The sequence below is a fragment of the Sorex araneus genome, chromosome 2 (assembly GCF_027595985.1).
Source record: "Sorex araneus isolate mSorAra2 chromosome 2, mSorAra2.pri, whole genome shotgun sequence".
NCBI lineage: Eukaryota > Metazoa > Chordata > Mammalia > Eulipotyphla > Soricidae > Sorex > Sorex araneus.
The window spans coordinates 219,566,764-219,589,428 of NC_073303.1; the positions used below are offsets into that span (position 1 = coordinate 219,566,764).

General features: G+C 54.6%; 1 protein-coding gene across 5 annotated transcripts in view; it reads right to left on the reverse strand.

Moving 5' to 3' along the window:
- Positions 1-22,665, reverse strand: part of IKZF4 (IKAROS family zinc finger 4) — a 37,440-nt gene that overhangs the window by 4,443 nt on the left and 10,332 nt on the right. The window contains exons 2-8 of one of the 5 annotated variants that reach the window (XM_055128801.1): positions 17,989-18,043; positions 11,360-11,453; positions 9,991-10,095; positions 8,326-8,586; positions 6,623-6,790; positions 1,454-1,603; positions 173-304 (exon numbers count right to left, since the gene is read on the reverse strand). In XM_055128801.1, coding sequence (XP_054984776.1) covers positions 173-304; positions 1,454-1,603; positions 6,623-6,790; positions 8,326-8,586; positions 9,991-10,095; positions 11,360-11,453; positions 17,989-18,018 — 940 coding nt within the window. In that variant the 5' untranslated portion in view covers positions 18,019-18,043. Of the gene's footprint in view, positions 1-172; positions 305-1,453; positions 1,604-6,622; positions 6,791-8,325; positions 8,587-9,990; positions 10,096-10,314; positions 10,449-11,359; positions 11,454-13,142; positions 13,500-17,988; positions 18,044-22,665 lie in introns of those variants that run through there. The other 4 variants (XM_004601596.2, XM_055128802.1, XM_055128803.1 and 1 more) reach the window with 4 other exon arrangements.

A 22,665-nucleotide genomic window follows, 5' to 3' on the forward strand; every position in this document is an offset into this window, starting at 1 on the left:
GGTGGAGGGGGTGTGGCGACACACCCTGTAGTGCTCAGCTCAGGGCTTCCTCTGGGCAGTGCAGTCAGGAATGACTCCTGTGGTGCCCAGGGGGACTAAGGGGTCAGCCACATGCAGGGCAGGCGCCCAGCCCGCTGGACCAGCTCTCCGGCGCCTCCCCCTGCGCTCTTACCTACAAACTTCTGAGGGGTGGTTCGCTTGCGCTTGGTCAGGCTGTTGGTCAGACGGTCGATGAACGTTGGCCGCTCAGAGGCCGAGTGCAGCATGGAGTCTGGCACCATCTCCAGATCTCGGATCTCGTCACCTGGTGGGAGGGCGGGGGGTGGGGACAGGGAGCAGCAGCTGAGCAGGAGCAGCCACAGGCCAGCAGGTCAGCCGCCCAGGATGGCCAGGGCCAGGGCCTGGGAAAACGGAACTCATCCAACCCACATTTCTGATCATGACATCAGGACATACTAGATCCATTTTTGTTTGTTTGGGGCCACACCTGGTGATACTCAGGGGTGACTCCGGGCTCTGTGCTCAGGAATCTCTCCTGGCGGGACTCAGGGAACCCTTATGGGATGCTGGCAAAGTACAACTCTATCTGTACTATCACTCTGGCCCCAAACTGTATCCATCTCATCCTTGGTTGTGTACTTCTTCTTTTTCCTTGTTTTGGGTCTACACCCAGTTGTGCTCCTGAACCAGAGGTGGTACCAGAGGTCCAACCCAGATCAGCTACATGCAAGGCAAGTGTACTATCATTCCAGCCTCATTTTTTTTTTCTTTTTGGGTCACACCTGGCGATGCACAGGGGTTACTCCTGCTGTGAATCGAACCTGGGTCGGCCTCGTGCAAGGCAAACGTCCTACCCGCTGTGCTATTGCTCCAGCCCCCCAGCCTCCCTTTATTTGTGTGTGTGGGGTGCCACACCCAGTGGTATTCAGAGCCTACTTCTGGCTCTGTGCTCAGGGATCCTCCTGGAAGGGCTCGGGGTCATACCGGATGCTGGGGATCAGATCTAAGCAAATGCCCTATCTGCTGTACTGTCACTCCAGATCCCGCCCTTCTTTTTTTTTTTTCTTTTTGGGTCACACCTGGCAATGCACAGGGGTTACTCCTGGCTCTGCGCTCAGGAATTACCCCTGGCGGTGTTCAGGGGACCCTATGGGATTCTGGGAATCGAACCCGGGTCGGTCGCGTGCAAGGCAAACACCCTCCCCGCTGTGCTATCGCTCCAGCCTTGACCCGCCCTTCTTTTTGACTGAGGATATCGATCACATTCTTCCCGGTCTCGGGATCTCCCTGCCGCACCTACTCTGGGGCTCCACGCCCACTGAGGGTGCTGGCCGACTTCCTGGGGCACCTGGGCCCTTTCCACAGACTTCACCCTTTCAGCGGGGGCAGGTGCTGGACAGCCCCGGTCTCGCCCTCAGCCTCCCGACTCCCACAGTCCCGCCTCCAGCCCCACCTGGCTGACCAGCCATGGCTTGGGCTTCAGTGCTGAGACTCTGCAGGTAGTTGTGGCACCGCTCCTTGTGCTCCTCCAGGGTGCTCTGCTGTTTGTAGCTCCGGCCGCAGTAGTTACACTTGTAGGGCTTGCCCACCGTGGGAGAGGAGACTGCAGGCGAGAGGAGAGGGGAGAAAAATCACACCACGGTTATAGCGCCTGCGCCCAGGTCTACGGAATCACCCGGGAGCAGCTGTATGGTGCCGCCGTGTGGATGGGCAGGTTGGCGCGCGGCTGCATTCCTGTGCGTGGCTCTCCTTCCCCAGCACCAGCCTGAGCATGGCAAGACCACGAAGCCTGTTCTAAGTGTGGCAAGAAGGGATCCGGAGCATTTAGCCTCGGACTACTAGTGGGTCTCAAGATGTCCAAGTTGGGGGCTTGGAGCGATAGCACAGCAGGTAGGGCGTTTGCCTTGCACACGGCCGGCCCGGGTTTGATTCCCAGCATCCCATGGGGTCCCCCGAGCACCGCCAGGAGTGATTCCTGAGTGCAGAGCCAGGAGTAACTCCTGTGCATTACTGGGTGTGACCCAAAAACCACGAAAAAGAAAATGTCCAAATTGCTGCTAAAAAGAAAGGAGGACCCAGGGACTTTAATTTCATTTTGTGGGAGTCACCCCAGGAACTTTAATTTTTTGGGGGTCACACTGGGTGATGCTCAGGGGTTGCTCCTGGGTCTTCACTCAGGAATTACTCCTGGCGGTGCTCACGGGACCATACGGGATGCCGGGGATCAAACCCAGGTTGACCTTGTGCAAGGCAAAAAGCCCTCCTAGCTGTACCATAGCTCTGACCCTGGACCCAAGGACTTTAAAAGGTTTTTTTTGTGTGTGTTTTGGGTCACATCCAGTGATGTTCTGGACTTACTCCGGGCTTTGAGGTCAGGGATCACTTCTGGCAAGGATCAGAGAGTTCACAGTGGTGCAGGGGATTGAACCCTGGTTGGCCACGTGCAAGGTGAGTGTCTTAGCATCTGTACGCTCTCTCTGGCTCCTGACCCAGGGGCTTGGGAGGGGATCAATAGGCTGCCGCCCCTCCCCGGGATCTCAGAGGCTGGGGCCCAGCCTGTGGTTTAACCTTTCCATGTGGCAGGCGGGGAGCGGTGCTGTTTATCAGACAAGGGGATTTTTGTGCTTATGAACTACCTGTTTTGGTTTAGGGGAAACTGCTGGTCTGGGGTGACAGAAACAAGAACCCTTAGATCTGTTAGTGCGAGGAGGGGCCGTTTGCACTGATATTTACTTGTATTTTTACCTCCATCCCCATTCTAGTTTTTCTACTTATTTTTCTTTCTGTCTCTACAATGTGATACCGAGAGAGTCCCCAGAAAAACCATCACTGACAAGAGAGATTCTAAAAAAAAAAAAATGAATAAAAGAACAGAGGAGAAAAAGCACTGAAGAGCAAAAGAAGTGAAAAAGAAGAGAGCACCAATTTGTCTGGTATTTAACAGAGATGAAATCCAGGTTCTCCAACACGCAAAGAAAGACTGACATCTGGCCTTGGTGACACTTTACAAATAAAGGACAGCATCTGAAGATTTTTTTTTTTTTTTGGTTTTTGGGTCACACCCGGCAATGCACAGGGGTTACTCCTGGCTCTTCACTCAGGAATTACCCCTGGCGGTGCTCAGGGGACCATATGGGATGCTGGGATTAGAACCCGGGTCAGCCGCGTGCAAGGCAAACTCCCCACCCGCTGTGCTATCGCTCCAGCCCAGCATCTGAAGATTTTTTTTCTTTTTTCTTTTTGGGTCACTCCCGGCAATGCTCAGGGGTTACTCGTGGCTCTGCACTCAGGAATTACTTCTGGTGGTGCTCGAGGGACCATATGGGATGCTGGGAATCGAACTTGGGTTGGCCACGTGCAAGGCAAACACCCCACCTGCTGTACTATCACTCCAGCCCCTGAAGAATTTTTTTCAATTAAAAATTTTTTTTGCTTTTTGGGTCACACCCAGTGATGCACAGGGGTTACTCCTGGCTCTGCAGTCAGGAATTACTCCTGGTGGAGCTCAGGGGACCATATGGGATGCTGGGAATCAATCCTGGGTTGGCCACATGCAAGGCAAACACCCTCCCCGCTGTGCTATTGCTCCAGCCCCTGAAGATTTGTTTTTTACTGAAGAAAAATGAGTACTAAAAATTCAGGTCGACAAATTTTCTTTTATACTTCTGGTTTTTGGGGCCATACCTGCAAGTGCTCGGGACCTATTCCTGGCCCTACATTCAGAGATCACTACCAGTGGGCTTGGGGGACTATATCAGATGCCAGGGATTGAGCCCAGGTCGTCTACATGTGACAAGCGCCCTACCCACTGTACTGTTACTCCAGCACTCAACAGTCTTTTAAAGGCCACTTTTTTAAGATATTTGCAAGAGGAGAAACAAGGTGATGTCCATTTTACTTGGTGTCTCCTGGTACTGCTGATCAGGTAGGAGGGAGGGAGGGCCTCCCGGAGGCTGGGGATGACTCCCACACACCTCACTTCTTTGCTCTTGTTCTGGAGACTCTAGGACTTAGCAGAGGAGATAAACACCAGCGTCTCCATCCACCCATGATCCTAAGATTCTCAGGGGAACAGTTTAATATTTAGAGAGAAACTTTTTTTTTTGTCCACACCTAGTGATGCTCAAGGCGTACTCCTGGCTCTGTGCACAGGAATCATTCCTGGTAGGGTTTGGGGGATGATATGGGACGTTGGAAACCAAATTTGGGTTGGTTGAATGCATGACAACTGCCTTACCCACTGCACTATCTCTCTGGCCTTGAGAAACCCCTTTTATTTATATTATTTTGGGGGGGTACACCTGGTGATGCTCAGGGCTTCGTCTTGTATCCTGTCTCTGTGCTCAGGGATCACTCCTAGAAGTTCTTTTATTGGTGGGGGTGGGGGGAACATACCTGGCAGTGCTCAGGGGTTACTCCTGGCTCTGCACTCAGGAATCACTCCTGACAGTGCTCAAGGGACCGTATGGGATGCTGGGGATAGAACCCGGATCAGCCGCATGCAAGAGAGGCACCTTATCTGCTGTTCTGTTGCTCCATCCCCACTCCTAGAGGTTCTTGGGGAAACTTATGTGGTGCTGGGATTAATACCAGGTCAGTCACATGCAAGGCAAGTGCACTAACCACTGTATTATCTCAGTCTAAAAACTTCTTCCCCGCCCCCCCCTCTCTCTGTTTTTGGTCACACTATGTTTGGGGATGGTCTCTTTTGGCAGATTACAGGGCACCATGTGGCATGTGACTTTGGGGATCAACCCCAGGTCTCTGGTATGCAAGCACGGGCTCAGTTCATTGCACTGTCTCTGGTCCCTGAAGTGAAACAGTTCGATTTTTGTTTATTTGTTTTGGGACCACACCCAGTGGTACTCAGGGCTTACTCCCGGCTCTCTTCATGGACCTGCACTAGCGATAGTGGGGGAACCATATGGGGTGCTGCGTACTGAACCTGAGCTGTCCGTGTGCAAGGCAAGTGCCTACCTGCTGTACCATCACTCTGGCCCTGATGTAAAATCGTTTTATTTAGGAACTCTGAGCAAGAAGAGAAAGACTCGTGAAGTGAAAGAAAGGAATTATGCACCTCAAGTTGAGAAGTGGGCGATATCAGGGTATCTGGAGCCTCTTTTTTCTTACAGTGTGGGGTGTAGCAGAGAGTACCTTACAGAGACGGAACCCAGCAGTGTACCTGTCTGCTTCTGTCCCTAATAATCTACAGAACAACATCCCAAATCTACCCACCGGACCTGGGAGATAGCCCAGCAGGTAGGAGGCTTGCTTTGCACTCAGCAGAGGCAGATGGCTGAAAGCAGCAGAGGGTGGTGGGGTGATTGCTCTGTCCCCTCATTTTATTTTTTTATTTGTGTACATTATTTCCTCTATGGAACAATGTCCTGCATAACAGGGAACATATCTGAGTCACCTTTATGGTTTGATTGAATGATTGGCTCAGCTGAATGAGGGGGACATTCTGCATTTGCATAGAAAGGCTATGTGACCGTGAGAGCATCGTGAGCCGACAGTGCTCAGCTTTTATTTGCTCATTTATTTTTATATATAGGGTCCCCACCCATGGCGCTGGTGGTGGTGTGTGGGGGAGGGGTGTCAGGCCAACTCCCATGAGGCTCCACCTGGTAACATGGGTCTGGGAGATTTCAATGCTTGGGCCCAAAGGTGGGGTGCTTGGGGTCCCCAGGGCCACACCTGGTCTTCCTCCAGGGGCTGTGCGGTGCTAGGGGTCAATCTCAGGGCCTCACAGACAGACACTTGCGTGTGCCCCTGCCCCAGCCCTGCTCTGTCCCTTTAAATCCCAGCTCAGGCAAGTTCGGGGAAAGAAAAAACAGCGAGGAAGCTTTCCAAGGACAGATCCTCCTAATCGCTCCCCTCTGCCCCTTTCCAGCCTGGTCCAAGCCCGAGCTCCCTCCTTCCTGCCAGCTCAGCTCCTGGCCCTTCCCCAAGTCCGCGCTCACAACTTAGCCTACTCAAACATTTCCAAGGTGCTGTTGGGCCGGTGGATTTCAACAGGTCGCTCAGGCAGCCTCGGCAGGGCCAGGAAACCCCTTTAGCCCTGCGCCAGGTGCTGTCCTGAACAAACGGCCTCTGGGTACCCTCGGGGCTCACATAGAAGGAGACCAGCCCTGCTGACCTGGAGCCCAAGGCTTTCCTGCGCCAAGTTTGGGGGCGCCGTGGACATTTAGAGGACCCAGCAGGAAGTCCAGGGGAGGACAGAAAAACAAGTGCTGGGGCCTCCTGAATGTGTGGCGAGCAGAGGGGAAGAAGGTGGCAGGGCCCAGGGCTGGGGCAAACGGGGAGGGGGGGGCAGAAGCAGGGCCACCCCCGACACCCCTCACTCAGAAGTGGGGTGTGACGGGGCACAGGTGGCTCTGGGATGAACCGCATCGAATAAAGTCACGCGGGAGATGGGGGGCTGTTCCTTGTCTGAGTGTGGCAGGGGCAGGTCAGAGACCCCCCTCCCGGCCGCCCCACGCCCATAAGGAGTCCTGCCCTCCTCCCCGGGTGACCCAGGAGAGAACGGAGCGGCCCCCCCAAGCTCTCTCCAGCGGGCATGAGGTGGGGGCAGGGGGTGGGGGGTGTCCAGCCCCACCTCTCACGGGGGACAGTCACTGACCGGAGTGTGTGCGGAGGTGGCCGGTGAGTGCGTCCCGCCGGCGGCAGGCGTAGTTGCAGAAGGGGCATTTGAAGGGCTTCTCCCCCGAGTGCAGCTTGATGTGGCGCAGGAGGTTCCCCTTCTGGGTGAAGGAGGCGCCGCACTGGTTGCAGTGGAAGGGCCTCTCGCCTGCAAGCGAAGGGGCGGCCCGGAAAACTCGCGGTGAGCATCGCCCAGGGCCCCGCGGGCCAGCCGCCCCCCGGCTCCCACCAGACCCTGTTGCTCAGAACACGTCTGGCCACTGCAGGGCCAGGCCACACGTGTAAGTCCGGCTTTGGAAAGTTGTTTGAGGGAGGGGGCTGGAGCAATAGCATAGTGGGTAGGGCGTTTGCCTTGCATGCGGCTGACCCGGGTTCGATTCCCAGCATCCCATAGGGTCCCCCGAGCACTGCCAAGAGTAATTCCTGAGTGCATGAGCCAGGAGTAACCCCTATGCATCGCTGGGTGTGACCCAAAAAGCAAAAAAAAAGAAAAAAAAAGTTGTTTGGGAACAATCTTGCCTGAGACGGCGTGACTCAGGGGTGTGTGGCGTATGCGGCAAGGACACCTGGCTGGGGACAAAGAGTCCAAAAGATTGTTCCCCCACCCCAGCCTGATGCCCCGCAAGCCCAAAGCCTGCGTAGGCAGACGGGAGTGCGGTTTCTGTTTGTCTGCGATCAGGAGACGGGAGGGCCCAGAACTCTCGGGAACCGTCTCGAGAAGTCCCGCTCCGGCTGGCCGGCAGGATCCCTCTGGAGGCAGAAACACCTTCCCCGCCTCATCTCCTGAGAAGAACATCAGCTCCGGCCTCGGAGACGGTACGGGGGGAAGGCAACTGCCTCGCACACAGCTGGTTCCATCCCTGGCACCCCGTATGGTCCCCTGAGCCAAGGGCTGAGAGCCCTGGGCACTGCCCGGTGTGGCCAGAAAACAAAAACAAAAACAAAAAAAAGAAAGAAAAACATCAGCTTTTCTTCATGACTGCAGCTGAGGAGAGGAGAGAGCCATGAAGAATGGTGAAGAATGAGTTCAAATTCTCTTCCTGCCTCCCCCCCACCCCGACCCCCTGCCCCCGGCCGCGCCATTCACTCGAAAACATGCAGAGCTGGGCTGGAGCAGGTAGGGTTTTGGTCTTGTAAGTGGCCGACCCGGATTCAATCCCCGGCATCCCATCTGATCCCCCAAGCACCACCAGGAGTAATTCCTGAGTGCAGAGCCAGGAGTAACTCTGAGCATCACTGGGTGTGACCCAAAAAGCAAAAAAAAAAAAAAAAAAAGAGGGAAAAAAAAGGAAAAGAAAAAGCACTGAGCCATGCCCTCTTTCCTTTCCTTTTTTTTTTTTTGCATTTTGGGTCACGCTTGGCGATGCACAGGGGTCACTCCTGGCTCTGCACTCAGGAATTACCCCTGGCGGTGTTCAGGGGACCATATGGGATGCTGGGAATTGAACCCGGGTCGGCCGCGTGCAAGGCAAACGCCCTACCGGCTGTGCTATCACTCCAGCCCCTTCCCTTTTCTTTTTTTCAAATTTATTTTGAATTTACGGGGTAAGGGGAGTGAAGCCACTCCCAACAGTGCTTGGGGGCTGGGGGCACGGGACCGTGCAGTTCCAGGGACCGAACCTGGGGCTCCCACATGCATTCGCCGCCCTCAGCCCTCGGGGCCTCTCCCGGGCGGCCACTCACCGGTGTGGCTGCGCTTGTGCACCATGAGCACGTTGGGCCCGATGCAGACCATGCCGCACACGTCGCACTTGAGCTTGCCGTTGGGGAGCCGGATGCCGCCGGGGGAGTGAGGCTCGGGCCCGCTGCCGTCACAGTAGCCCAGCGGCTCCGACAGCGAGTCCTCCACGATGACGCTGTCGTCCTTCTCCAGAAGCCGCTCGTCCGGCCCCAGCAGTCTGCTCGATTCCTCATCGCTGTACATCTCCACCTTGATGGAGTTGGCTGGAGGACGGGTCGGGGTTCAGGGGAGCAGCAGACGGCGGGAGGACCCTGCCCCCCGCGCCCAGCCCCCACCCCCGGCCGGGAGGGCACTGGCCAAGGCCAGAAGGCAAGCCTCCAAGGGCCTGGGACGTTCCTGTGTTTGAGAGCCCCAACACCCTGAGCTTCCTGGGAGCTGCCAGGCACCTGCTGGGACCCGGAGCAATTTCTCCTTCTGTCTCACCAGGCAGAGTCTCCAGGAGAAAAACGGGAGAGGTGGGGGGTTACATAGAAGTTTTCTTCTGTCGGGGCTGGAGCGATAGCATAGCGGGGAGGGCGTTTGCCTTGCACACGGCCGACCCGGGTTCGATTCCCAGCATCCCATATGGTCCCCTGAGCACCAGCAGGGGTAATTCCTGAGTGCAGAGCCAGGAGGAACCCCTGAGCATCGCCGGGTGTGATCCAACACACAAACAAACAAAAAAGGTTTTCCTCTGTCACTGGGGAGAGGAAGAGGCTAAAGGGAACCTTTTGCTCCACTCTGTTGTCCTTAAGAAAGACGTCAGAGAGGCCAGAGCGACAGGCTGGAGCAGCGCCAGGAGTGATTCCTGAGTGCAGAGCCAGAATAACCCCTGTGCATCACTGGGTGTGACCCAAAAAGAAGAAGGAAAAAAAAAAAAAAAGAAAGACAGCAGGCTTGGCCCCGGGCAGGAAGCCAGCGAGGAACAGTGGCGGGAAAAGGCTTCTAGGAAAAGCAGAGATACGCGGTTGGGAGGGAGAGAGCGGGAGGGGACGCGTGTGCCCAGCCCGAGAGGCCGGACTCAGGCCCGCCATGGAAATCTGGAGAAGGGCTCGGGGGAGGGAGGAGCCATCCAGGAGCAAACCTTGGCTTTCGCTCTGACCTACATTCCTGACTATTCCAACCATCTCGAGAATGTCACAGATCTAGGGCCAGCCAGGGGCAGCCCCAGGGACCCTGTCTGGGCAGGAGGGTGGCAGGGGCGGCGGGGACATCCTTCGGAGCGCTGCTTCCGGTCTCCCGCTGGCTATCGAGCACCTCTGTCTCTTTCTCCTCCAACTTCAGAATTTCTCCCTGGAGCCTCCACCTGGCCTCTTGGCTTGCCCTCCCCACCCCTCCCCTCCATGCTCTGCACTCGCTGGGAATCAAACCCGGGACCTCACTGGTGCGAGGCAAAGGCCCTGCCGCCAAGCCACAGCCTCAGGCCCTTGCTCCCGGGCCTCTTGACCTATTCGGGCGATGCGGGTTCGCTCTCCTTTCATCACCCGGGAAGGCCGTGGACACTGACCTCCGGGGGCTGCAGAAGCTCAGCAGGAAACGGGAGGGAGACGGCGGTGGGGAAACGGCTGCGAGAGGCCACCAGAGAGCCGAGCGCCTGGTGGGTGGGAGGCTGGGGAGGCTGCACTTACCGCTGAGCGAGCGGCTGGGAGAAGAGTGCTGGCTGTTGGGGGTGCTCACCGAAGGCCCCACTGGGGCCCCAAGGAACTCCTTCTCCAGAGACGAGTCCCCGCTACCTTGGGGGAGAAGACAAGAGGGCAGCTGAAGCCGCAGGTGGGGCCACTGACTGTCCATGTGTGCGACGGCATCACAATTCAGTCCCGGGCCACACACATTCTTTTTGTCGCCGTGGACGAGGCAATGTCGGAAGCTGGGCACCATACCTTGTGCCCTCGCCCGCCTGGGGCCCGGTGCTGGCTTCCGCAAGCTCCGTGGCGGGGCCTTGCCCACCCTACCTTTATCTAGGCTGAGGGGAAGATCACTGCCTGACGTCCACAGGAAGCAGGGCTGGGGCTGGGCGGGCCAGGGTGGAGAGGAACATGGGGGCCTCAGGAGGGAGACGGAGCAGGACAGGCGTTCTTCCCTACTGTTCCTCTCCGGAGCGCCCAACGCCAGGGTCAGGATCTGCAGGAAGGGCAGCTGGAATTGTCCCTGAATCTAATGATAATAATAGTAATAATAACGATAGTAGCTAACACGAAGCGCGTGCTTATGTGCCAGGCATCGTTCTGTCTGTGCACGTTCAATGAAGGGATCAATTCAATTATTGATCCACCCCTTTACATACGAGGTGCCAATATTATCCCCATTTTGCAGATGAGGAAACTAAGGTACCAAAGAGGCTACGTTACTAAACCAAGGCAGCGACACTGGCTGTGGTTAGAACCAGGTCATAAGCAGGAAGGGCCCAGGTCCTTCCCCACCGCCTACACCATCAACTGAGAGCCACCGGTCCAGTGGGGAAGAGGAGGGCCCATGGGACCTTCTAAAATCAGCAAAAATTCAACTGTTCTGGAAATGTCCTATCTGATACTATTCCAATCATATATTTACTATCTAGCGTTTCCTTGATGTAAAATAATCAATTCATTCTCAATATATTCATTTCAACACTTGACAGATTACTCTGTAACAATGGTTTTTGAGTTTCACATGATTTTAAAAATCAGATAACATACCCGACGATCTGAATCATGTTAGTTTTGTTTTTTTTTTTTTAAAGAAAAGCCCTCCACCCCACCAAAAGTAGAAGTGAAATAAAACACATGATACATATAAACACAGAAACAGACACAGGTCACGTATGTAAATGCACACAGAGACTATCCCTCCTGGGATAGACACACTCCGAGTTTTTTACATTGTCTCATAACATGAACATGCATGGATGTGTGCACAGGCCTACATGTGGGTGACAGACAGACAGACAAACCCTGCAATTCATTCCTAAAGGCCACCTATTAGTGCTTTACCCAGTTCCCCGGCTATGCACATACTTACTTTCACAAAATAAAGATTCCATTATAAAATGGTTGGAGTCTTGGGCCTGAGGCAAGAAATCCGGAACACACCCTCCTGAGGGATCCCTCTCCGGCTTTGGTCAGTGGGAAGAAAACAACCACTCAGGACTTTGGGACCATTTCCCGTTCCCCTTTTCTCCTAAAAGTCCCCCAGTCCCCCCATCCTAGCCCATAAAAGCCTGAGCAGATCTGCTCCCCATCTATAGACAAAGCCTCGTGTCTGAAAACTGCATTTCCCCTGGCTGGGGCTCTGTTTAACAAGCCGGAGGGTTGCCTTTAGGAAGCTATCCCCACTCAGAACCCCACACGCCAAGTGCCTCTCAAGAGTTGGGAGCTGAGATGTGTCACCAGTCTTAAAAAAAAAAAAAAAAACAACCCTTTAATTAAGTATAGGGTTTCCCGTGATTAGAAGGACTGAAAGGGGATCTTCTCATTCCTTTTTCACACGTTTAGTGCTAACTTGCCCTAAACCACTTGATGGTTAGCAGTGTGGGGTGGGGGAAGAACCAGGGCTCTGGGCCCTGAGCGGAATCCTCAAGCCCTGCGGAATGAATGAGCTTACGGGAAACCTACGGCTGAACTCGGCTGGTGAGGCTGAGGTTGTCTGGGGTGCCCAGGGGCTTGAGAGATGGGGGAAGGTATCCTTCCCGGAATACTGAGGGATGTGGAGAGGGAAACATCCTTTGTGGCCCTCCCTGCTCCCACCTGGGAGAGGGCAGGTGCCTCTAAGCCGGCTGATCCCTTCCCCAGCATCACTGTGAGAGGGAAAACGGGCTCCGGTCTCCATCCAGGGGCTAAGCCACGGAAGTGAATTCACCTCCGGGGCCAGCGTCTCGGCGGGGCTGCCGAGAGCTTGAGTTCTACCCGGAGGTGAGCGGGGATGAGAGTCAGATCTGGGAAGTTGAGCTGTTCCCCTCTCGGTCCCAGCAACCCCAGTGAGGGAATTTCAAATGAGAAATCCCCAATGGAGGCTGCTTTCGGGGGCCGGGGAAAGATTTTCCTGGTCAGAGTCAGCCCCCCGACAGGCTGCACCCCAATCATGAGGTTCCTACCCTCCCACCGAGGACCTGGGGGGCCGGGGAAAGGGCAGGGAGGCAGGAGGGAGAGAAAGGAGCCAAGAGCCTGCCCCAGCTGGGGGAGCTGAAGGTGCTTCACGGCTTGACAGGACGCAGCCTTGGCTCCTGGCTGGGGGGGGCCCCCTCCTCAGCCCCTTCAGAGAGGGGGTACCCCAGGCCCTCGCCCCGCGCCCTAGGCACCTGGCGGTCCTCTGCAAGGGGCCTCATTCTAACAGCTCTCCCTGTCTTGACTGTGGGCACGGGAGCAGAGAAAGACGCCATCCCCAGCCCTATTGTGGGGGGGCGGGGGGGGCAGGCGAGGTCCCCCTCTCCCCATCCCTGTCCATCTGCCGCCTGGGTGCCTCTGAAGCCTCTCTATTCCCCATTCCCACCCAGGCCCGTCTCGGCGTTTCACCAGAGGCAGCTCTACATCTGTCCCCAAGGCCTAATCAAGATGTCACCACGAGCTCCCAGTGTCCAAGTCGCGTCTTTGCTTAGCAACATCAAACACCCTTCCCCATCCTCGGCAAGTGCAGAGAGGAACGCCCCCTCCCCCGCTCTCTCCCGCTCTCACACACACACTCTCTCTCTCTCACCCCCATCCTCTCCCTCTCCGCAGGCTCGGGAGTTGTTACTGAATTGGCGCCCTACCCCCAGCGCCCCCCCTCCCCGCCCCCCTTCCACTAGCCACCTTCTGCCTGAACTTACATTATCCTTCCCTTGCCGGTGAGACCCTGGGGTGCGAACACGGCCGCCGCCTTGGAAACGGCGAGGGAGTGCGGGTGGTGTGTGCATGTCTGCGTCTGGGTGGCAGGCAGGGGTGAGCCCAGCCACTCACCTTCCAGGAAGCGTGGATTCCTGGAAGTGAGGGGAACCGCCGTCATTTCGCAGGCGGCGGCAGCGGCTCGGTGAGCGGGGCCCACGGCTGCAGCGGCGGCAAGAGCTCAGGGGCTGTGTGTGTGTGTGTGTGTGTGTGTGTGCGTGCGCGCACGTGTGTGTGCGTTGCGCGTGTGTGTGTGAATGTGTGTGCCTGTGCGTGTGTGTGTGTGTGTGTGAGAGAGAGAGAGAGAGAGAGAGTGCGTGAGGGAGAGGGAGAGAGAGAGAGGGAGAGGGAGAGAGAGAGGGAGAGAGAGCGGGAGGGAGAGAGGGAGAATAGGGCACGCTTGAATGTGCTTGGGGAGGGGGCCGGAGAGACTGTGTGTTGGGGGCGGGGGCGGGGGAGGGGGCTAGGCTATAATATCCCTTGCCCAAGCCAGTGAAGGGCTAGGACTTGGGGGGGGGGGGAACGTGCCTGGGAGGGGGGAGGCAGATGCCGCTGCCCTCATGCCCAGCAGACAAAGAGGAACTGTACAACAAATGCCTGAGAGAGACAAGAGAGTGTGCATGAGAGAGAGAGAGAGAGAGAGAGAGAGAGAGAGAGAGAGAGAGAGAGAGAGAGAGAGAGATGGATGGGCCGCAGAGTGGGAGGTGGGAGGGGGCCCAGGAAAGGCCCAATCCTCTGCCAGCTGGGAACGCCAAGGCCCCAGAGGTCAGGGGCCCAGGACAGGGGCAGCTCCAAGGCCCCTCCCCCACGAAGGTCCGGCACTCCATCCACACCCCCCCCTCCTCCTCGCCCTCCGCCTCCCCCACCGCGGGGAGGTCGCTTCCTCGGTCTGGGGACAGACAGCTGCCTCCTTCCCCGCAGTAAGTGGGCCCAGCACAGGCCGCTCTCCGGCCAAGGCTGCGCTGTGGCCTGCGGGCCTCGTTCACACCTCAGGCAAAATACAGGGGACCCCCGCCCCCCCACCTCCCCTCCTGTCCCGAGCCCCCTGGGGCCCCAGCGGGCCCCCGATTGTCCAAGGCCTCTCGGCTCCTTCCCTTGCAGAGAGCGGCAGCTCACTGGCGTGCTGACCTACTTCGGAAGACTAGATTTTCTGATTCCAAGAATTTGGGGGTGGGCGGGGCCCTGAAACTTTGGGCTGCCTCCCCCTGGCTGCCTCTCCACTGAGGTTCCTGAAACACTTCCCAGGCCCAGCCAGCGCTGGACCAGCCCTGCTCAGTCCCCGAATCACAGGGGCCAGTTCTCAGCAACTGCTTCTCGGCCCTTGAGAGGGGCGGGGCGGACTGAAGCCCCTCATCCCTCCCACCCTACTCCCCCTGCTCCCCCCTCATCCTACTCTGCTCCCCCTCCTCCCCCCCCTCCCACTTCCAGAGAGTGCTCTGCACCTTTAAAGAGCCCCAGGAGAAGATGTATGCTCCTCTGCCGGGGTCTGTGGGTGGGAACAGGAGAGACCCCCCCCTCACCAGGTGGCCGGGCCAGGGGAGGCTCCTGTGTCCAGGCAGAAAGGCTGTCCCGACCTTGTAGGGGCTCCAGGAGAGCTGTCCACAGCAGCCCTGACCACTGCGCTCCTGCCACCGAGAGAGATGGGTCAAAGCGGCCCTCAGAGGCCTGCAAGGACCCTCCATCGGCCCCCATCTTGCAGTGGGACTTTCCGGGGCCTCTGCTCGGTTGCCCCTTACTCGAAGGCGGCTGCCGACATCGAGGCATCCCACACTAATCCCACAACTGCTTGAACTCAGGGCCACACCAATGCCAGTCCCACCTGGCATTGCTCAGAGTTATTCCTGGCTCTGCACTCAGGAATACTCCTGGCGGTGCTCGGGGGACCCTATGGGATGCCGGGGGTCACACGCACGTCGGCTACGTGCAAGGCAAAGGCCTACCCGCTGTGCTATCACTCCGGGCCCGGCGGCCTGGACTTTCACTGGAAACCATCCTCTGTGAGGAGGAGTCAGCTCACTAAGGACACGCCAGTCCTTCCTCGGGGAAGGCCTGGGGTCAGAGCTACAGACCCCTGAAGGTTTCCTACTGATACCCAATGTCCTCGAGGGAGGAAAGAAAACAGTGCCAGGGGATATTTCTCCCGGCATCTTCCTGTTTCTAATTTGCCGCCCCTGCCCTAGGTTAGGAGACCAGCTCTCACCTGACTGCGTTTAGCTCAGCTCAATAGCAGTTTTCTGGACAGACTTAAGGAACAGAGGCTGCTTAGGAGGCCGAAGGATTGGCTGGAGACTTTAGTTTCAATTAAGTCCCTTTTAAGACCGAAGAGATACAGTACAACATGTGGCCGACCTGGATTGAATTCCTAATACCCGGTTTGATCCCCAGATCCTCACCAGGAGGGATCCCAGAGAGGAGTCAGGAGTCAGAAGGCTTGAAGATGGCCCTGTGTGGCCCACCCCCCCCAAACAAAAACAACAAGACAAAACAAAAAGACCCAATAAAATCCCTTTTGGTTAAACCTACTTGTTTCTCTGGTCACTGGATCAAGTGACAGTGGCAGATATTGAACCCATTCCAAATAGATTTTTTCTCAGTGGAGAAAGGGGTGAGGCATGGCCTCACCTTCCCCAGGTGTGGCCAGTGATGCTCACTTGTGTGTCAGAGCCCTTAGTACATTCCCGAAATTCTATTGGTCCCACTCTAGGGTGAAAAATAAGTTACAGGAGCTGGAGCGATAGTATAGCAGATAGGGCATTTGCACTGCATGCAGTCGATCCAGGTGTGATTCCCGGCAACCCATATGAACCCCCGAGCACTGCCAAGAGTAATTCCTGAGTGCAGAGCCAGGACTAACCCCTGAGCATTGCTAGGTGTGCCCCCCACCCCCCTAAAAAAGTAATAGTCATTTCTACAATGATACTCATCGTGTCAAACCTTAGTTGCTTGTGAGGGCCACAGGGATGGCTCAATGGGCTGGAGTGCAGGCGTTGCACGTAGGAGGACTGGGTTTGATCCCCAGCATGGCAAGGTCTCCCTGAGCACTGCCAGGAGGGACTTCTGAGCACTGAGCTGAGAGTAGCTGTCAGTACCACCAGGTATGGCCCCCCCCGCAAAAAAAATAAATAAAAACAAAAAACCCAAACCGATTCTGGTCTCTTTTGTCTGTTTTAGTTTTGGTTTTTGGGCAACATGTGGCAGTGCTCAGGGCTACCTCCTGACTCTGCACTCAGGGATCACGCCTAGTGAGCTTGGAGGACCATATGGGGTGCTGGGGAATCAAGCCCAGATCACCCCCATACAAGTCAGGTGTTCTACCCATTGTCTATCGCTCCAATGCCCAGATAAAGCTGTTAAACCTTGTTAAAATTAGGAGACCACCCGCATCCTGATGATTTTTGTATCTCTAAAACCATTCTTAAATTAATAAAGCCATTTTTTTTAGGGGGCTGGAGCGATAGCATAGCGGGTAGGGCATTTGCCTTGCACGCGGCCAACCTGGGTTCGAATCCCAACATCCCATATGGTCCCCTGAGCACTGTCAGGAGTAATTCCTGAGTGCAAAGCCAGGAGTAACCCCTGTGCATTGCTGGGTGTGACCCAAAAAGCAAAAAAAAAAAATTAATAAAGCCATTTTTATTACAAGCAATGATCTCTCTGCTTCTGTCATAGTATTTGACATGTACAAAAACCCGAAACATGCTATAACGGAGGAAAAGGATCGGGGGGTGGGGGGGGCGGGATGTGAATGGGATTCTGTATCTTTGTTTCAGAGGCTATATAAACTATCAGACAACTGCTTGAACTCAGGGCCTCACACATGCGAGGTTCTATGTGCTTTTTCAGGGTCACATCCTCTGGCGTTGTTTTAAGTGGAGACCATTTTTTTGGGGGGTTGTTTGTTTGGGAGGCCACCCCCAGTGGTGCTCAGAGCTTATTCCTGGCTCTGCACTCAGGATCTACTCCTAGAGGTGCTTGGGGGACCAGATGGGATGCTGGGGATCGAACCTGGGTTGGTCAGGACAACACAATCTGAGTTTCTGATTTCTCTTGGCAGTCTGGGCCCCACTGGCTCCCGCCGCCCTCGTCACAGTGACTGCTAACTGCCGGTGAGACACATGACTCAAGGCACGACAAGTGTTTGCAATTCCGGCTCGTTCCCATCATTCTCTTCCCCTCATCACCCTGCCACAGTTCACTCACGGACATACCCTCCTGGCCCCTGCAGCCTTTGGCATCTTGAAACCCTGCTCCACGCTACCTGGTGGGGACAGAACTGCCATGTCTGGCCACTAAACTCAGGGCCCAAGAGGAGAAATGACATTTTCCCTTCATCTCTCTGCATCAGTCACTCCAAACCCCTCTCAGAGTCTCCTGTTGTAGGCCCCTCCTCTTCCCTGCCCTTCCTCTAAGGGGCCAGGAGAGAGAGGGATGCGTCAGGGAGTGGACGATGACCAAACGGAACGCACATGACACAGCACCATCAAGCGTGAGCGTCACCTCTGTGATGGAGCTCTCAGAGGTCAGGGCTGGGCTGGAGTCTCTCTACCCTGCTCCCAGCCTCATGATTAGAATGTGGAGAGGTTGGGGGCTGGAGTGATAGCACAGTGGGTAGGGCATTTGCCTTGCACGTGGCTGACCCGGGTTCGATTCCCAGCATCCCACATGGTCCCCTGAGCACTGCCAGGAGTGATTCCTGAGCGCAGAGCCAGGAGGAACCCCTGAGCATCGCCGGGTGTGACCCAAAAAGCAAAAAAAAAAAAAAAAAGAAAGTAGAATGTGGAGAGAGCATACCGGACATATAGGAGCGGCCATTGCAGTCATCTATGTCCATCTTAAGGGGGTCGTGCTGAAAGAGAACAGAGCGCTGTTAGAAGCCTCCTGGGAAGGGCGGAGGTCTCTGCCACCAGTGAGTGTGCAAGAAACTGTACAAATCATTGGCCCGTGCTCTGACACCATCCTGAGGAAGATGCAGTGCCCTGACCTGCAGAACTCGGGGTCTGGGGTGGGAACGCTGTCTCCTCAGGGTGGTGAGGGTCACGCGCTGCAGCGAGAGTAAAGCTGACAGGTTGCCCTCAGCCCTCGGGGGCAAAGAAACCGTCCCACAGAAGCTCCATTCCTTGAGGAGGGTGAGTTAGTCATAAGGGGAGGAAGCTGGCTTCTAGCATTCAAGCGATCGTCTGTGGTACGTGTAGGTAGGGAGCAGGGAGAAGGCAGAGGAGAGAAGGCCCACCTCAGGGTTCACTAATAAGTCCTCTCCCGAAGATGCAATAAGCAAATTAAACCTTTAAGCTGCTTCCCCTATCTTCTTGTCAATTACTTTGCTCTGTTTGTTTTTGAAGGGGAGGGGACTGCATTTAAAAATGCAGGTTAGCCTATTTGAGGGGAGGCAAGCGGTAATTGGCAGTAGAGTATTAAACAATCAAGAATTGAGAACAATTAAAAGTGATAATTTGTCGCAATGAATTATCTCCTTAGGAGCCTGTGGGAGGAAGAAAAAAGTCTAGTTGGTGGAAATTTACATACATCCAAAATTGCTTCCACCAGTTTTCTAATGAAAAATAAAGACCCTAGAGGCAGACTTTGGGGAGCAAGGGAACAGACTGAGCTGCCACCAGGATTCTTGGACTCTTTGTGGGATCTTAGGAAGGCAGATGAGTGAAAATTTGGTTTGTTGTTGATAATAATATTCCAGGGAAAGAGCTGGGGATGGGGTTTGGGGAAGGCGTAGGGGAAAACGTGCTACACCCTTCTTCTTTCCCACCACATGGCATTATTTTTTGCGCCAGCAGATGGAATTGAGGATCATTGTGTGTGAGTGAGTGTGTGTGTGAGTGTGTGTGTGCACTCGTGCCTCTGAAGTGCTTCTCAGGGGCTGGGGCCGGGGCTCCTTCATGTGATTTTTGAAGCGAGGACCTCGTGGGGCGCCCCAGAGAGGGGCAGGTGAGAGCCTTCCCTGCCCCAAGGGATCCAGCCCCAGCAGCCGACAACCTCCAGAACCCAACCGCCTCCTTGTTCAAGGCCACTCCCACGCACTTGGCCAGGGCGTCACACACCAGTGAAGTCAGACAAAACGCACATATTCCTGGAACGCATGGCCGCATTTGTGGCCACGTGACACATAAGACACTCCCTACTCATTCTCCAAGAGGGGTTCAAATAGTAGGCAATCATAGAGGGAAATATATAATATATATATGCATACATACATATTTTCAAATATATATATATATATGAAAGTTCACATCACTCAACCTTTATTGTTTTTGGTTTTTTTTTTTGCTTTTTTTGGGTCACATCTGGCGATGCACAAGGGTTATTCCTGGCTCTACACTCAGGAATTACCCCTAGTGGTGCTCAGGGGACCATATGGGATGCTGGGAATTGAACCCGGGTCAGCTGCATGCAAGGCAAACCCCTACCCATTCTGCTATTGCTCCAGCCCCATCACTCACCCTTTAACAACATATTAGTGATATCCTAAAGAATTTCTTAATGGCCCCTGCCAAAATAGAACAATCTTCACACTGTTTCCTCGATGAATACCTTTTTGTAGAATTTTCAGCAGTTTTTCATAACAAACAATACAAAATGTATTATTTCAGTTGTGCTTTGGGACAGAGCTTGGGGCTTGGGATAGAAACATCCCAAAATATGGTGGTGGGAAGGTGTAATGGTGTTTGAATATTAAATGTAATCAATTATTGTGAACTACCTTATGAAATAAAAAATCAAAAAAATAATAAAAGTATCTGAAAAGAAAAAAATGTGAGGACCCCAGATGCAGTGCTCCTCAGGGATCACCTGAGCCACCCTAGTGGTCCGAAAGGGTCTCCAGGGACACACCTGGTAGCACTTGAGGGCCTCTAGGTCTAGCCCTGGTGATGCTTGGGGGACCATATGAAGTCCTGGACCCAGGCTGACCACATGCAAAACAGGCATGTTTTATTTGTTTGGGGGCCCCAATCAGCAGTGCTTAGGGCTTACTCCTGGCCCTGTGCTCAGGGATTACTCCTGGTGGTACTTGGGAGACCATATGGGATGCTAGGGATAGAATCTCTGGGCAGCCGTGGGCAAGGCTAGAGCCCTACCTGCTGTACTATCCATCCAGCCCCATGAGACCTGAACCCTGCAATTTCTCTCCTGCCCCAAACCCAGGATTTTTGTTGTTGTTGCTTGCTTTGGGGCCACAGTGCTCAGCATTTACTTCTAACTCTGTGCTCAGGGATCGCTCCTGGTGGGGCCCCAGTGGACCAGAGGGGATGCCGGGGATCAAAAGCAGGCTGGCGGTATGCAAGGCAAACGCCCTACCTGCTGTACTATCACTCCAGCCCCAAACACACAACGCATATTCTCTCCCACAGGGCTACAACCCGTCCCTCCTTGTTCATTCTTGTCTACCGCGGAGACGTTAACATTCATGGCATTTAACATGAAAGACAATTTTAAAAACCTGTTAACAGAAATCACTGTCACTGTCACTGTCATCCCATTGCTCATCGATTTGCTCCAGCGGGCACCAGTAACATCTCCATTTTGAGACTTGTTACTGTTTTTGGCATATCGAATATGCCACGGGTAGCTTGCCAGGCTCTGCCATGGGGGTGAGATACTCTCAGTAGCTTGCCGGGCTCTCCAAGAAGGGCGGAGGAATCGAACCCGGGTCGGCTGCGTGCAAGGCAAACGCCCTACTGCTGTGCTATCGCTCCAGCCAATAAATAAATCAATAAATAATAGAGACTCCTGGAGGGTCAAAGTGGTAGCTCAGAGAGCTAAGACGCATGCTTTGCATGCAGGAACCCTGGGTTTGACCCCTGGCACTGCATAATTTCCCAAGCAGCAAGGGGAGCTGCCACCCCCGCCCCAGCCTTCCGGTCTGCACTGGGAGTAGCCCCCCACAGCACTGCTGGATATGGCCCCCAAACAAAAGAAGTCTCAGGAGAAAGCCTGAAACAAGAGTTTTCTTTGATTTTTCAAAGCCACTGCTTTTCGTAGCATTTCATTACAGAGCTTCCCCATCGCAACTCAAATTCCCTGAGAAGCTTACGTGGAGAGGGGGGAAAAAAATCTCTAAGAAAATTTTTTTATTTTCCCCTTCTCTCTCTCTGTTTGGGGACATCTTCTCTGGGATGTTGAGGGCCTGACCGCTAGACCAAAACCACAGTAGTAAAGTGGTTCCTTGAAAGTTCCCTCAGGGACAATGGTTTGAAGTGCCCATGTCCCCAAGGATGAACAGATTCATGCCTCTTGGAACTAGCCATAGCATGCGTGGTGGTCAGATTGCCGAATGCCAGAAAGAGTGGTCGGGGGCTCATGGGACCCTTTCATTTCAAGTCATTAGCGCCATAATTGCCCTTTGGGAATTTCTGAAACTCTTGCAACATTCAACATGACACACGTGACTCCCCTCACAAACACACACACACACACACACACACACACACACACACACACCATGTATTTAGTGATTTGTCTCAGGGCTCAAGGTAGGTCAGGAGCGAGGGAAAGAAAGCAAGCCTCCTGCCTCTTGGAGGGGAACCCATGCTTCCAGAGCATCCTGCTTCCTTTCCAAAGGCAGGCTGCCCAGGGCCTTCATGGATTTTCGTGAGAGAGAGAGAGAGAGAGAGAGAGAGAGAGAGAGAGAGAGAGAGAGAGAGAGAGAGAGAGAGAGAGAGAGAGAGAGAGTGTGTGTGTGTGTGTGTGTGTATTTCCCCTGGTTCCAACATCAATTAAGCCATCTTTTCCTTTGGTGTGATCCCTGTGGGAGTGGGATCTGTTACTTAAAAAGGAAGAACAAGTTGAGCAAGTTCCAGTGGGAGAAACTCCTGCGCAAACGTGGGGGGTGGGGGATGGGGGGAGAGTGAGCAAGAGGAAGAATGAGAGCATAAGAGAGCAAGAGCGTGAAGCATGCTAAAGAGTGAGAAGGAGAGAGAGGGGGGGGTGGGAGAGAGAGGGGGAGAGTGAAAAAGAGAGAAAGAGAGAGGAGAGTGAGAATGCTAGAGAGGAAAGAGAGAGAGAAAGAGAGAGAGAGAGAGAGAGAGAGAGAGAGAGAGAGAGAGAGAGAGAGAGAGAGAGAGAGAGAGAACACTGGAGCAGTCTTCAGCCAGTATTGGGTCAGGAAGTGCATCTCATTTTTCAGCACCTGCCCAAATAGCCCCAAAACAATTTCCAGAAGGGTCTGAAGTTGTTTTCTGATTTGGACTTTGTTCCTACAGTAAGCCAAGCTCTTCTGCTTTATTTTTGTTTTGTTTTGTTTTAGGGCCACACCTGGTGATGCTCAGAGGTTAGCAGTCCTGGCTCTGCACTCAGGAATTATTCCTGAGGGTGCCTGGGGGACCATATGGGATGCCAGGGATTGAACCCAGGTCAGCTGCATGCAAGGAAAATCCTACTTGCTGTTTGACGGCTCCCGCCCCAGCCTCCTGCTTCTTAACTGCTTGGGACAGGTGCTTGCTGACACATCCCGGGCAA